General features: G+C 41.0%; 1 protein-coding gene across 1 annotated transcript; it reads right to left on the bottom strand.

Moving 5' to 3' along the window:
• Positions 1-1,946: 1,946 nt before the first annotated feature.
• Positions 1,947-13,132, bottom strand: LOC115337776 (butyrophilin subfamily 3 member A2-like). Its single transcript, XM_041121758.1, has 12 exons — positions 13,060-13,132; positions 10,096-10,446; positions 8,571-8,855; positions 7,145-7,243; positions 6,730-6,756; positions 5,597-5,623; positions 4,580-4,606; positions 4,110-4,136; positions 3,463-3,489; positions 3,194-3,214; positions 2,980-3,006; positions 1,947-2,491 (listed from the first exon to the last, which is right to left on the bottom strand). Exons 1-12 carry the CDS (start codon positions 13,130-13,132, stop codon positions 1,947-1,949), a joined length of 1,536 nt encoding a protein of 511 aa, XP_040977692.1.
• Positions 13,133-14,383: the final 1,251 nt, after the last annotated feature.

Genomic DNA, 14,383 nt, shown 5'->3' with positions numbered 1-14,383 from the left:
TTGAGGGCACCTAAACTGAAGCAAATCTATATCACTCTACATTCATGTATAACTCGTATATTAATTATCATATACTCATTATCATATACTCCTCATGTATTAACTCATATAACAACCTCTTTTGGTCTGCTGAAAAGTTGATAACCATTCTGCTCTGTCGCTCCTGCCTCCTCACACATCTCTCCTGCTCAGCATGGGTCCTCTCCATGGGCTACAGTCCTTCAGGATCAATCTGCTCTAGCATGGGTCGTCCATGGGCTTCAGTTCCTGTCAGGAGAATCTACACCAGGGTGGGCTCTCCACAGGCTGCAGTTCTTCAGGATAAACCTGCTCCAGTGTGGGCTCTCCAGGGATCGCAGCTCCTTCAGGGAATATCCACCTGCTCCAGGGTTGGGTTCTCCATGGGCTGCAGTGTGAATACCTGCGCCAGCATGATGTCTCCGCAGAATGCAGGGAAATACCTGCTCCATCATGGATTCTTCCAAAATTTCTGTGGGCCGCAGGGCAGTCTCTGCTCTGGAGCCCAGAGCCTTCTTCTCACAGAGGCCACCCCTGCAGCCTCCCCGCCTCCAGCTAAAAAAACCTTGCCATGTAAACTCGAAACAATTTCTAACTGGAATTTGACCATTTTGACGCAAACAGCTCTGAATATTTTTCAAGCCAAATAGTTCAGAGACTGTAAAAAAGTTTTATTCTCCCCTCAGGCAGCCAAAATTTAACCAAGGCAGCTGTGAAAACAGGAAATAAAATGAAAAGAAAGTGCAGATGGTATTAAGATCAGTTTGCGTACCATTTATTATAAAGGTTTTGTGTAACTTTTTCATGCATGGTGAGACCTTTAGGAATTGAGTCACAGGAGGTCAGAAGAGGAGGAGGTGCTCCGTGAGCAGGCACCTCCCCGAAGGGATTGCAGCTCACGCTGGAGCAGGTACACCTCTGAAGGGAGTGCAGCCCATGGAGGACCCACACTGGAGCATAGGAAAAGAGTGAGAAGGAAAGAGTGGTAAAGAGAAACCACTATGTCATGACTCCAACCCCTTGCACTGCTTGTTGCCCAACTGGAGAGACTGAGTGTAACCTTTGGTGATAGAAACCTTTGGTGAGGGGAGAGGTGTCTGGAGTTGAGCCTGGGTGTGAAGCTGAGCCTGGGAAAGGGTGAAAGGTGATTGAAATGTTTGTCTTTTTTTCATTTCCCAATACCCAAACCAGTAATTGAATCCTTCTGCCAATTGGTAGTAAACTAAGTTAAATTCCCAAGTCTAATCTCTTTTGCCCGTGACAGCAATTGGTAAGTGATTTCTTGGGGGAGTAGGGAGCGAGCATCTCTGCTGGGGCTTGGCTGGTAGCCAGGGTCAACCCACCACAGTGATGCAGACAGATGAGGTATGCTCAGTACCCTGCCAAATGTTAGCACACTCTTGGAAAACACAATCTCTCTTTTAACTCCTTTTCCTACCTTGAATTTTCCAAGGAGCTTAAAATTGAAAAGAAAAGTTTTCAAAACAACACTCTCTTCCTTCAAAATACCTTTATTTCATTTCTTGATACAAGAATGGTAGCAGTTGGCTTGCCTAACTTTAGGGATGGCATTCAACCTAACATAAACACAGAACATGGAGTATGAGTCATGTTGCCTAGAGGAGAAGGAAAGACAGGCTATATAACATCACCTAAATTACAATTCTGTCTTCAAGCAACTGAAACCATTGCTGTACTGATAAGACTTTCATGGCCTGTAATGGGAATTCAGACTCCTGCCTAGGTTTTTCTGAATCGGATCCCAATCTTCTTTCGACTAGCTGATTCTTTTTTCCTTTCTCATTTTTTCCCCCTGTTTCAGCTTCAGGTTTCTTCTTATTTAATTTTACATTACTGATGTCTGGGAAGTAACTTTTCCCTTCTTCTTTCCACTGAACTGTCTTTCCCTAATCCATTAGATCTCACAGTCATATTTCAAGAAGCTTTAATGGGACAGGGGTTAAGACTGGGCGGATAAGAGGTGTGAGCGTCCCTTCCCTTTTGGATAGAAATGGGTAAAACATTTCTGCAGGTTCCTTTCCAAGCCTTAGAGGCATTCTCACCATGATGCCCATCTGCTCTGCGTCATAAAAGTTCACTTGCCCTTCCTCCAAGTCCAGCAGCACACCGATCACTGAATTACCCATCTGCTGCTTCGCAATCCTGTGGTGTCCTTTGCTAGAGAAAATCTCTCCCTGGGAGCTGTGCAGAGCCCAGAAGTCCTCCCCGGGAAGGGTCCCTTCCTCCTCCTCTCTCCCTTTCTCCCTCAACACCCCCAGCACCCAGTCCTGCTGCTGGCCCACCTCCACCTCCCAGTAGTGTTTCCCAGCTGCAAACCCTTCCTTCCCCAGCAGGACAGGGACTGTGGAGGGAGCGTTTGGGCCAGCAGGTTCAGACGTGTTGCTCTCCACATCTGGAGTCCCCGGCACCTGCAGCGCCAGGACTCGGCAGTCAGGATCCACAGTAATGGGAACTGGAGGGGAAAACGAGAATCATCCGATGAGCAGAGTGGCCCAGGGACCTCTCTCCCCGTGGGGCTATGTGTTGACGTGTTTGAGGGTCTGAGTGGTCCTGGTGCGATTCAACAAAGAATTTAAGCATTCCCCAGGACAGGGCATGCAATCACTGATTGATGCACCTCAGAGCTGTCACAGCCATGTCCCCTTTCAGGGCGCAAGTCCACACGCTGTGCCATAAATCTCTTTTTCTCTTTTCCATACAGCCATCCATCCTCTCCAGAATTGTGTCCACATCCCACCCCACAGCTCGACACCTTTCAGCAACTCCTTCTCTCAGTCTTCCCAACAGCCACATCCCAGCTTCATTAGCCTGTTAACCAAGCCAGGCATATTCCTGTGACTCCAGCTAGTCGTTCTATCTCCAACATCATGGCATTGTCATTTCAGGGTGGCTTGGACAGATGGCCACTGCATTTTCACACCCTTCCTCCTGCCAGCTTACCTGCGCAGCTCCGGGCTTCCCAGAAATCTACAGAAAGGAAATGGACATTACTGTATTATGTTTTAGTAGGGCAGTTAGATACCTCTCAGACTGAGAAGACTACTAATGTGCAATTATTGTCATTACTGTGATTCTGCATCAGTTTTGGCCTTTCTCCTCTTAAGCCACCAATACTAGTATTTTGTATAATCACTAGTATTTCTAAGCCACTTACCCAGCTCTGCTTTTAGTTGACCTGAAAAGGAAAGATATAGATATTCCAGTCAGTAACATTTGTTTGCTTTTCGTTTTTTGTTCCAGTTTTTCAAAACAGGACAACCCCCAAGCATGCAATACGAGGCTATTCCTCTCCATAGGTTGATCTTTGATTATATTACTTGGCTTCAAATCCAGGGATAACATAGACATGCTAACCTGAAGATTTGTCGTACTGTTTCTAAACTTGACAAGAATGTCATATTTACATAAAATGTGTTTTCTTACCAAAGCGTTTTTTGAGTTTGGACTTTGCTGAAAAGGAATAGCATAAATGAGTGATGTAGAAACTCAAGGCAAAAATGAAAAAACACTTGTGAGAGAGATATTAGAATTACATCACCAGTTGTTCCTTATGGGAACAGTGTGGGAGATTTCTGTCATTAAATTTGCAGAATAAAAGCAGTTACAGTTTTTTCTTAGTAATGTGAGAAGAGGGGAAGGAGAGAATGAGAAAGCTGAGCTGAGAGTTTTGGTTCTGTGAAATTTGCAGTTGTGTCCAGGTAAATCATGCTGCTTAGAGACGTGGTTTAGTGGTGGACTTGGTAGTGTTAGGTTAACAGTTGGACTCAATGATCTTAAGGGCCTTTTCCAACTTAAATGATTCTATGAAACCACAAAGGAGAGAAGAAACCTAATGCAGAGTCCTGAGATGTGTAAGTGGACCGTAATCAGGGTCTAAGGCACAATGCATCCTGCACATGTAGGTAGAGAAGTAAATATGATTGGCCTTTTTGCCATGTAATTAACATGGCAAATAACATTTCTGAGAAGTCATTTTAAAGAAAAGTAAGCTAATTAAACATAGTAGCTTATTTTCACTGGGGCTGGACAGCATCTATTCTCAATGAATATTTTAAGAAAACGAGATTTACCTGCTTGATTTTTGGTTTTCTCTCCTTCTGAAAATTCAGCACATAGAATAAAAGAAATAATATTAATGGAGTACTTATTGGATATATATTGGAGGTTAAATGTTACTTAGTGGACTTTCACATTGCATTCTGTAAAGCCTTAATCTTGAGTCACTTCTGTGGGAAACACATCATTCCAACACGCTTTTTGTTAGTTCATTTTACAGCTAAGCATACACACACAAATTCTACAATACTTCAAGCCTTTCTTTTCTGGAAGGAAAAAAAAAAAAGTAAATATCTCGGACTGTGCCTGGAGTTTTTCACATTGATTCAGCTGAGCCTTGCATTTCATTTTAAATGCTTAACCACATTAAAAAGTGCCATCAAACCCAGAACAAACAAACAAGCCAAGCCAGAAAAAAACCCCAAAGTGGGCATAACTTTAACACAAAGACAATTAAACACAATGAACAAGAAAAGCATCTTACCTAACATCGACTTCAGTCGTTTTTTTTCTAGAAAAGACAGTACACAGATATCTGTATCAGCTCTTTGATAGAGCGGCTTAATGCACTCAACAACACCAATACACAAATTGCATAACCATATAGCAAGTGCATCCTTGGATTACACTGTCAACTGCTTTGAGTAAATCCAATTCAACAATTTAATGCATGAATGTATCACACTATTTCAACTTTATTATATTTAGAAAACTCATCAAGTTATTTAAAAACTCATTAAGCAGGGTGGGAACAAGACTTATATGTATTGCTGGTAGAGGTCTTCTTTCAAAGCCTGTTTAAAACATGCCTTAACTGACTACATTTAAGAGGGCTATTCAGGTGCCTGGGCACCTAGTGCATTTGAGATGCCCTGGGGTATCTCAAGTGCTATGTAGGTGTCTCTAAAAGACCTAGGGTCTCCCATAGAAGCTCTGTTAGTTCAAATTGTATCTGTCAGATACAATCAAAGATCAATGAGGTAACTGCTTCCTTCCAGGGTGGCAGCTAGGAAATAAATGGGATGACCAAGGACATCACAAATGCTCCAGGGCACCTGTATGTACAAAAGTGGATTGAGCCATAGGCATGCAAGCTCCCAGTGGAGATCCGTGAATAAAGTTCACAGGGTTTACAGGCAACTCAGCTGATGAAAGATAGGTCTGAATAGATGGGTCTGATGAAAGATAGGTCACTAGGGAGAGAAGGAGTGCTAGAAGCTTGCTAAGAGCTTTCCATCCAACAGCAGGGATTTGGTTTGAGTTTTTTAAAAGATCACTGCTGGCCCATGTTACTTCCTTGTAAACATCTGCAGTCTTCACTAGAGAATAGACCTTACGTGGGATATGATGTGTCATTGTCACGGTTTCCTTAACATTGAAAAGGGCTGCCACTCCCGCAATTACTGTACTGATAATCAACATTTGAATATTGTTTCCCTGAATTTACATCTTTGAGATCTCTGAACATCTTAGCATCATTTCAAATTCAAAGGACTTTTACCTTCTTCCATTTCCATCTTCACTTTCACTGAAAAATAAAGAAAATGAATCATAATGTTAATTATTCTTGTAAACTTCCCTTGTCATACAACAGTGTACTTTATGTACAAACAGAAATAAGTAGGGTTAAAATTTTAATTTAATTTAAGGTAATAAGCTTCCCAAGGCTTCTTGTTAGTCCAAAGAATTCTTATTTTTTATACCAAGACATGTCTCATTTCTAATGGAGTTCACAAAAAATGAGGTAGCATTCCGAGACACCCAGTCCTTCCTAGGTGAGTCTTGCCCAACCATAGCCTAACTGAGGTTCAGAGACCAGGAATAAATCCCTTCTGGTCCAATCGATATGTGTATCCTCAACTGCCAAACCTGGTCAGGGAACAGAACCAGATGTGCCTCAGAATAAAATTATTCATGCAATTCATTTGTCCCTGCTATGGTTATCGCATGGGTCAATTAGTACTCTCCCAAACAATAAGCAGGTAAGCATCTAGGTGACAACATGAGCTGAGGGCCATTCCCGATAGATGGTTTTAACTGTAAATACTCTGTCCTGGTGAGCAAGAAAGTTCAGCAAAATCCACATGAGCTATGCCATGTCCCCCCACCCCACTGCAGTGGTGTTGGACTAGATGATCTTTAAAGATCCCTTCCAACTCAAACCATCCTATGATTCTATGACAACTGGTCCGTTTTATTTTCAAGTACAGACATAGGTGGTGAGTACCAAACAGATGTATTCAAAGAGTAAGCTGCTTTCAGAGTCTTGAGATGGCCTTAGGTAGGATCCTTGAATTGCTCTTGACTGTTTGCTTAATTCATTTAGTTCTTCCTAGTCTAAGGAATCCAAGGAATGCTTCTGATCAATTAATTAACTCTTGAACAATTGCAAACAAACCTTGAATGTGTACGACATGGTAGAGTATGTCAGTCAGCATATAATAATGGCTAGAGCTTAATGAAAGAAGGAAACAGATTCTGTTTATAAAACACAAATGAAAAAAACTCATACTGGAACTTATTACATTGTGCTGTGTAAAAGTAAAATTAAAAACTACAAAACATTTGGATGCAAATAAACCTTCCAACTTACAAATTGTTATAATCTTCATATTCATCTTGCTCATTACTTACCCGATCTAACTGTTTTCTTGTGATTACCTGGTTAAAAAAAGAGCAAAAAAACCTTTTTTGCATGTTTTTGTAGAGTAATACTGACAGAAATCAGCTCTCTGATTTGTCATTTAGGTTCTAGTGTCATTGACAACACTATGGAGTTATGTCCCCAATAATTATAGAAAGGGAACTACATGTGTAGTTTAGGTCACAGAGCTCCTCTTGTCAGACTTAAAGCCATCTGAGGTAAGGACATGCAATTTGCCTTCCTCTTTGTTCAGACCATGTACTTTCCCACCCCTTTTTTGTTCCATTTCCTGAATTTGGTCATTAAACAATCACTGGTGAGCTTTTGTTACAGTCATGGATTTCAATATGAACTGTTTTGATATTTCTGTATGTTGACTGAAATAACATACAAAGAAATACTTACTTCTCAGCTTAGAAAATACAGTGGAAATTAGGACCATGCTAAGACATAAAATTACGAGGAAGATAATCAGCCATTTTGAAATGGAGGGAAAGAAAATATCTGTAAAAATGACCAAAAGGAGTTATATTCTATTAATGATTAAAACATAATGACAGTTATATCTTAGGATACAGTCAATACGTCTGAGGAGATGGTGAATTTGTATTTTAGTTGAAGTTTCCTAGTAAAGTTGCTGAAGAAGAGATCTAGCCCTCCCCAACAGGACTAATCCAGGGAGATTCTTTCTCTGGGTATCAGATTCAGAATTATGAAAGATATGTCAGGGAGAGGTAGACAGGTTTCCACAGTTCATGAGTCACGAGAAAGGCAGCAATACCAGCTCTCAGTTTTTTTCACAGATGTGTTGCGTTTCATACTAAACTGAGCAGATGATGGAAGAAACCATCACCACTGGACAAGAGAGACACGTTCACCCTTGTTTAATTTGATTTAATGAACGTCTGATTCATCCTGCCGAGTATAGTGTGTAAGCCAAGAAGGAGAATAAGATTTAAGATATTCCCCACATTGGATTTTTCCTGTTTCCTCTTTCCAGGTGTTTCCACACTCAATGTTCTGGGATTTCTTGATGCCACCCCGAAAGGGACTTCCCTCACACACTTCTTCAAGAGCTTTACACTGCACTTTAGTTCCCATTTCAGACCTAGACACTGGCTTTGTGGTGCTGAAGTTCTTTTTGGGGTCCAGCCCTATGAGGCTTGTTTCAGACTACCTGATGCTTGTCTATATACCTAGCAAAAAGAAATGTGTAAAGTTCTACAGAGTACAGGGAGGCATGACATTATCCACACCACGATCACACAGTAATGCACATATTAAAAAGAAGGAAGGTAAAAACATAGACTAAAAACATGTGTGAGCTGTTGGAATTATCACTTTAACTCTTGTGACCATAACTCTTGTTTTCAGCAATGCTCTGTGAAACCCGTCAGCACACATCTTATTAAATGGCCTCGTAACCTGTTTCTGGATAATGCAAGCTTTTAGAGTGCTTGACCATTGCTAAGGAAATATGTAATTTTTTTATGTGCAAACAGTTATATTCTTAATCTGTTTTAATTCAGCTCTGACAAGTTGACTGCCTTTGAACACAGATTTGTGTAAATTTGTGTAAATTTGAACACAGAAAGTCTTGATACTACCTGACCACTTTTTAAGAGGAAAACCTGATTTACTGGGTACTGTCAAAGGCTGTGCAGTCAACTAGAAATAAACGTGGAAGAAGACTGCAGTTCTCATGAACTTTTTTCCAACACTGATTCTGGAAATACATCTTCAGGCCAGCTCATGACATAAAAATTGGACCCATGCCATTTAGACAGTGTCTTTTTGATCTTACAAGCAGGTGACTACAGAGCTCACCCACCTGAGATCAGGACTCGGGACTCGCTCGTTGTATTTAGCAGATTGTTGACTATCCTGCAGGAGACTTCCATGTCAGAGCCCGGTTTTAGGTTCATGGAAGTTACAACGCTGTATAGACCTGCAGGCATCATTGTCATCTTTGTGGTTGATACTTCCTTCCGGACCTGTCCTTGGCCATCCAGCCAAATCACCTCGGGTTTAGGAAACCATCCAACTGCGTGGCAGGTGAGGCCAATGCCCTGCTTCATGTGACTCCTCAGGAAAATGGAAGGCACACCACCTCTAGCTAAGAAAAAGAATACGTATTCTCCATTTCAACCAGTACTGAGAATGGGAAATTGTCTGGCTTATCTTGAATTCAACACTTCTTTTTTTATATGTGTATTTGTATGGAAATACATAGAAAGACTTTTCTGAATTTAAACTGTGACAGAGACCGAGGCCCTGAAGTTTCTTAACGGTCAGCAATTCAGAGTCTATCAGATTGAGAATAAGGAACAATTTAATGGAAATTACAGCAAACAGAGCTAGCTGGGGATGGCTATTCTGGAATGAAGTTGCCAGTGGAACTTCCCAGAATTTTGTAAAAAAAGAAAAAAAGAAACCCATATCCTTGCAATGATTAACGGGTTACAGGAAGCCTCTGAACAACTAGTGCAATCTGTCCGTGAGAGCAGAATGTGTTAGTGTCTCAGGCTAATCATTTCAAGTAAAACTGTTACTGACATGGTATGCATCTGGTCTATGGTTCAAAAAAATTGTATTGTTTATACTCAGGATTTCCGAAGACTAAATTACAGTGTTACTTAGATGTTAAATCTTTGCTTCATCTGGAGTTTTAAAGCTAAGAGGACATCTTCAGCAGAATCTGGCTGCAATATGAGATGCCACAATACCTATCTAGCGGAAATTGGTTCCTGTGTAGCAGGGAAAGCATGGAGGAACACTGTCTACTTCCAAGCCGACTACATTAATTGAAGCAACCCATGAAGATGGTATCTATTAACATACTGAAATAGAAATAGGAGCAATGAAGTCCTACCCACTGCTTTGTTCTCCTGCTGTGGGCAAGCAGCAATGTAAGTGGCGAGGTATTGGGATGGGACCAATTGATTATGCTGACCACAGAGAAACTCTGGACAATCAGCTCAGTCATGGTTGATTGCACAGTAGAAATCTAAATTCAACTTTACATTGATCAGCTGAATAATTGCAGGGTTCCCTGAACTTTCTGACTGGGCTTTCATTGAGTATGAAGGGAGATTGTACTCTCAGGTCACACACAGCTGCTTGTGTTCGGTTACCTAAACACAGGTATCTCAAGCTAGGACTAAAACTTACCTCAAATATTGGATATAGCCATTAATTTAGAGAAAACTGACTCAAATCAAACACAACCCTCCATGAAGACAGTTTATGTGTCAAATTATATTAAAATTATATTATAATTCCCTCAGTCAGTGATGGATATACTTGTGTCTGTTCAGCTCCATCTTTAAATAAAAAGAGAGAGAATTGCCACTAACCTGCCACTTGCAGTTCAATCAACACATCATGGTATGTGCCATTGAAAGAGACCACACAAGTGTATGATCCTTTGTCAGAGCTCCTGACATTCTTCAAGTGCAGAGACATGTTGCCAGCTCTAAATTCACTGTGGAAGAATTCTGTTCTGCCTTGAAATCTCTCATCTTGTTTCTCCATTTTATTCTTTCCATCATATCTGCTCACAGTTATTTTTTGAGACAGCTCATGAAATATCCACTGGACAGAGAATACCTCAGGAATGTTATCTGCTACAACGTGGCAGGGCAGAACCACACTTTCTCCGATGACTCCAATGATGGAACTATTAGGAGGAGAGCTAATAAGTTGACCTGGGTAAAAATAAAATAGCAGTTGTTTCTGTTTGTCCATATCACATTTTTCACAGCATTACATCAGGCAACCGATAGAACCAATATCACTGTCAATAGGAGAGGAATCCAGAAGAAAACTAAAAAAATGACATGGCAGATTACTTAGATGAGTAATGTTCACATTATGTGAGGCTCATGGAGTTTATCCTTCCGTACTTTGAACACTAACTTAAGCAATTTCGTGGCCATTAAGTGATGGCTATTGAGAAGTCATGGAAAATGGGTGAACACTGAGAAGTCCATAAAAGGTCAAACACAGGGTGCAGGATCTATCAAACAAAAAAGTAAAGGTGGGATTCAATTGCCCAAACATTGGTACCTAGTATCATTTGAAATGTCATTAGGGTATGCAAGACATCCTGATGGTGCTGGTAGATGTGGCATACGAACTCCAGCAGATCTGCATTCATGTGAAGGAGCAGCTGGAGAGCAGACCAGAATATAGCAGTGCCTAGAAGGACACTAGATATTCATGTGTTGGCACCTGAATGACATATATGATGATTTGGTTATCTACATCTGAGCTAGATGTCCTAGGTTCCCTTTGCAATGAATGGGGAGAAACAGGCAGCCTCAGACATCAGCCTTTGTTAAAGGGCAAACGACTCTCTCTTCTAGATCTTTTCTTTTGTCCTGGTTTTAACTGGGATAGAGTTAATTTTCTTTCTTGTAGCTGGTATAGCGCTGTTTTTGAGTTAGGTATGAGAAGAATGTTGATAACTGATGTTTTCAGTTGTTGCTAAGTAACGCTTAGTCTAAAGTCAAGGATTTTTCAGCGTCTCATGCCCAGCCAATAAGAAGGCTGGAGGGGCACAAGAGTTGGCATGGGACACAGCCAGGGCACCTGACCAAAGTGGCCAAAGGGGTATTCCATACCATGTGATGTCATGCCTAGTATATAAACTGGGGAGAGCAGGGGCGGGAGGGTGGATCACTGCTCAGGAACTAACTGGGCATCTGTTGGCAACTGGTGAGCAATTGCATTGCACATCACTTGTTTTGTATATTCCAATTCTTTTATTATTATTATTATTGTAATTTTATTATTGTTGTTATTATTTTCTTCCTTTCTGTCCTATTAAACTGTTCTTATGTCAACCCACAAGTTTTACTTTTTTTTCCTGGTTCTCTCCCCCATCCCAGTGGGTGGGGGGGGAGTGTGTGAGTGGCTGCGTGGTGCTTAATTGCTGGCTGGGGTTTAAACCAGGACACTGGTAAAATGAGGCTGGTGTGTCCAGGTTGGGCTTACTTGAGGTTTGCTCTCACGGGGAAGGGCTGTGTGTTGGGAGCCTTGGTGATGCTATACTGAAGTCAGATGTGCAGCTTTCAGATTTCTAAAGATACATGAGATGAATCCCACCCACAATATATGTCTTTGAAAGGGAGTAAAAGGGAAAACCAGGACATTTTATAGCAGCCATTCTCATTTCAGTTCCAAGGAGGGTACCAGAATGGAAAGAAGGCTCTTGGAAATAACAAAATAAATAGCAACCAACATGGACTTGCAAAGAAGTCGTATCACAGCAACTTGACTTTTTTCTACAGCAAGTTAAAAATCTACCATGAAACATGTAGGAAATATTTAATATTAAATATAATGTCACTTCATATGCTGTAGGGGATTGCATCTGATCAAGCCCCAAGAGCCCCAGTCTATGCTGATCTTCTGTCACATTTAACAGGAAATCTCAGATACGCTAAAGCATTTAGAATTGCACTAGGCGTCTGTGGTTAGGCACTGAATAACTCACAGGGAGCAGGATTCAGGTCCAGAACTGGGAACCTAAAAACAGATGTCCAGGCTTCCTAATCATCAAGAGGACTAAAAGCAAAACTTCCACCTTTGAATAAACAGAGACATGCCACTGACCTGCCGCTTCCAGTTCAACCGTTGACTTGACTACATTCCTACTGTAGTCAATGGAGATCTAGCCAATAGTCTGTTCAGTTCATTCTACAGCAGGCAGTGAGTCTTTTCATGGGGTGGGATAGAGTTCCTTGAACATCCGTCTTTGATGCCCTGAGATACTATAGGCACAGGATTGGCAAACGTGACACAGGCTACATGGTAGGTCTGTTCTATATTGGAACATCAAGAAGCAAGAAGACCCTACAGCATCTGAAATACCAGTAGATGCCAATGCAGGAGCCTCTGAATATTACCCTAGATGCTAAGCTTGCATGCAGACACCTGCCTCTAGGAAGCTAAACGTAAACAGCTAAATCCACGAGCCAAATCCAAAACCTTGGGCACAATTCAGTTGGCTACACCTAGGTGTCTAGTGCTGAGTTACCTTGGAGCTTCCCAGCTGCCCTCCATTCACCAGTCTAGAGGGTTCTAAGTGTCCGGCAGCCCTATCATATCTTCCAGCCTATGCAGATGTCCCAGGTACCCTAACACGTATCAGACAGCACCAGGGTCTTATCTGGTGTTTTAATTTGATGTTTTATGTCGTCTAAGTTAAAAAGAAAAAAGATGTGTACTCATTATTTTTGACTTTGACATTTCTATGAACCTAGGCAGAAATAAGCTGTTTTATTAAAATATATTCAAAATGGAACTATCTTTACCTGTAATGAGGCATGATCTGCGTTGAAAAGTCAGTATGTGAATAGCTGTCAACCACCAAAAGGGGGAACCCATCAATATCCAGGCTTCCTAATCATCCACAGGACCAAAAGCAAAGCTTCCAGCTGAAATTCCCGTATGACTCCTTCAGTCTCTTCACATGTTCAATGCAAAATAGCAAGCGTAATTGCAGAGATAGAATGATAGGAAAAAATATGAATGAATTTACAGATAATGGGTTTGATGCTGTCAAAGGCAAAGAGGATTGCAGGACATCTTTTCCTTCCTCATCTCCCTGTCAAGTTTAACTACGTAAATGGTGCAAAAGAAATATAGCCTTTGCTTCCTCTTTATTTACCTTTGTCTTCCAGAAACTCTTTATTATGTTCACTGGCATTCTTTTTCCTTTCAGTGAGGAGTTTAAAGCATTTCTTCTTGTCTTTTGATATTAGCAGGCTAGTTTTTTTTTTTTTTTTTTTTTTTTTTTTTTCTCCTGCCTTTTGTATAGTAAAAAAACTGCAAACAACTTCATGGATAAATTCCCAGGAGCAATGTTACTATACTGATCTCTCTGTTGACTTACACCAGCATTTTAAAAAGAAACTTGTGATTTAACAAATATGACTCCTCCAACTTCCTCCCAAGATCTTTGCTTTCAACTCACTGCTGAACTAATCCATACTCACAGCATACTCACAGTAAAGGTATGTAACTCAAACTGACTAGTGAGCTGAAAGGGCACAACACAACTTAATTATAGATATAAGAGCTCCTCATTTCCTCTGATTTTCTGTGTTTTCTCTCACATCTCCAATCACAGATAAAATCAAGTGCCGTCAGAGAGAGGTATTCCCGTCTGAAAATGGTAATAATGCATCTACAGCAGGCAGGTTCATTCCTGTCAGTGCAACTGATTAAATCCATACCAGTTAATTCAAGTAAATGCAATGGGTTTTCTTCATGGATTTGGCAAAAGTATTATTTCTTACCTGAACAGTAAGAACCTTAAGACTTCTTTGTGGGATATGGTTGTGGTGAACCTTTGTCCTCATATCTTTATTACCACTGAAGCTTGTGATTGCATTTTCCACATCCAATAGGGCTAGAGAGGATTGGACAGTATGACTGGGGAAAAGGTAGCTGCCAAGATGCATGTTGCAAGGCCAAAATAGCTTCTTGCTTCCCAATTTATCTCTCTATACTCCTAGCTGGAAAAAGGTAGGGATGTTCCTCCTCATCCTCCTGTGCAAAATCATTCTCTGTTCAACCAGCTTTTAACCAGAAATCACTGCAGGAAGACTTACAAGTATGTCATGAATAACTTAG

This window comes from Aquila chrysaetos, unplaced genomic scaffold (assembly GCF_900496995.4).
Source record: "Aquila chrysaetos chrysaetos unplaced genomic scaffold, bAquChr1.4, whole genome shotgun sequence".
Classification (NCBI taxonomy): domain Eukaryota; kingdom Metazoa; phylum Chordata; class Aves; order Accipitriformes; family Accipitridae; genus Aquila; species Aquila chrysaetos.
The sequence above is the reverse complement of the archived record's forward strand: the minus strand, read 5'-3'. Positions and strand labels throughout refer to the sequence as shown.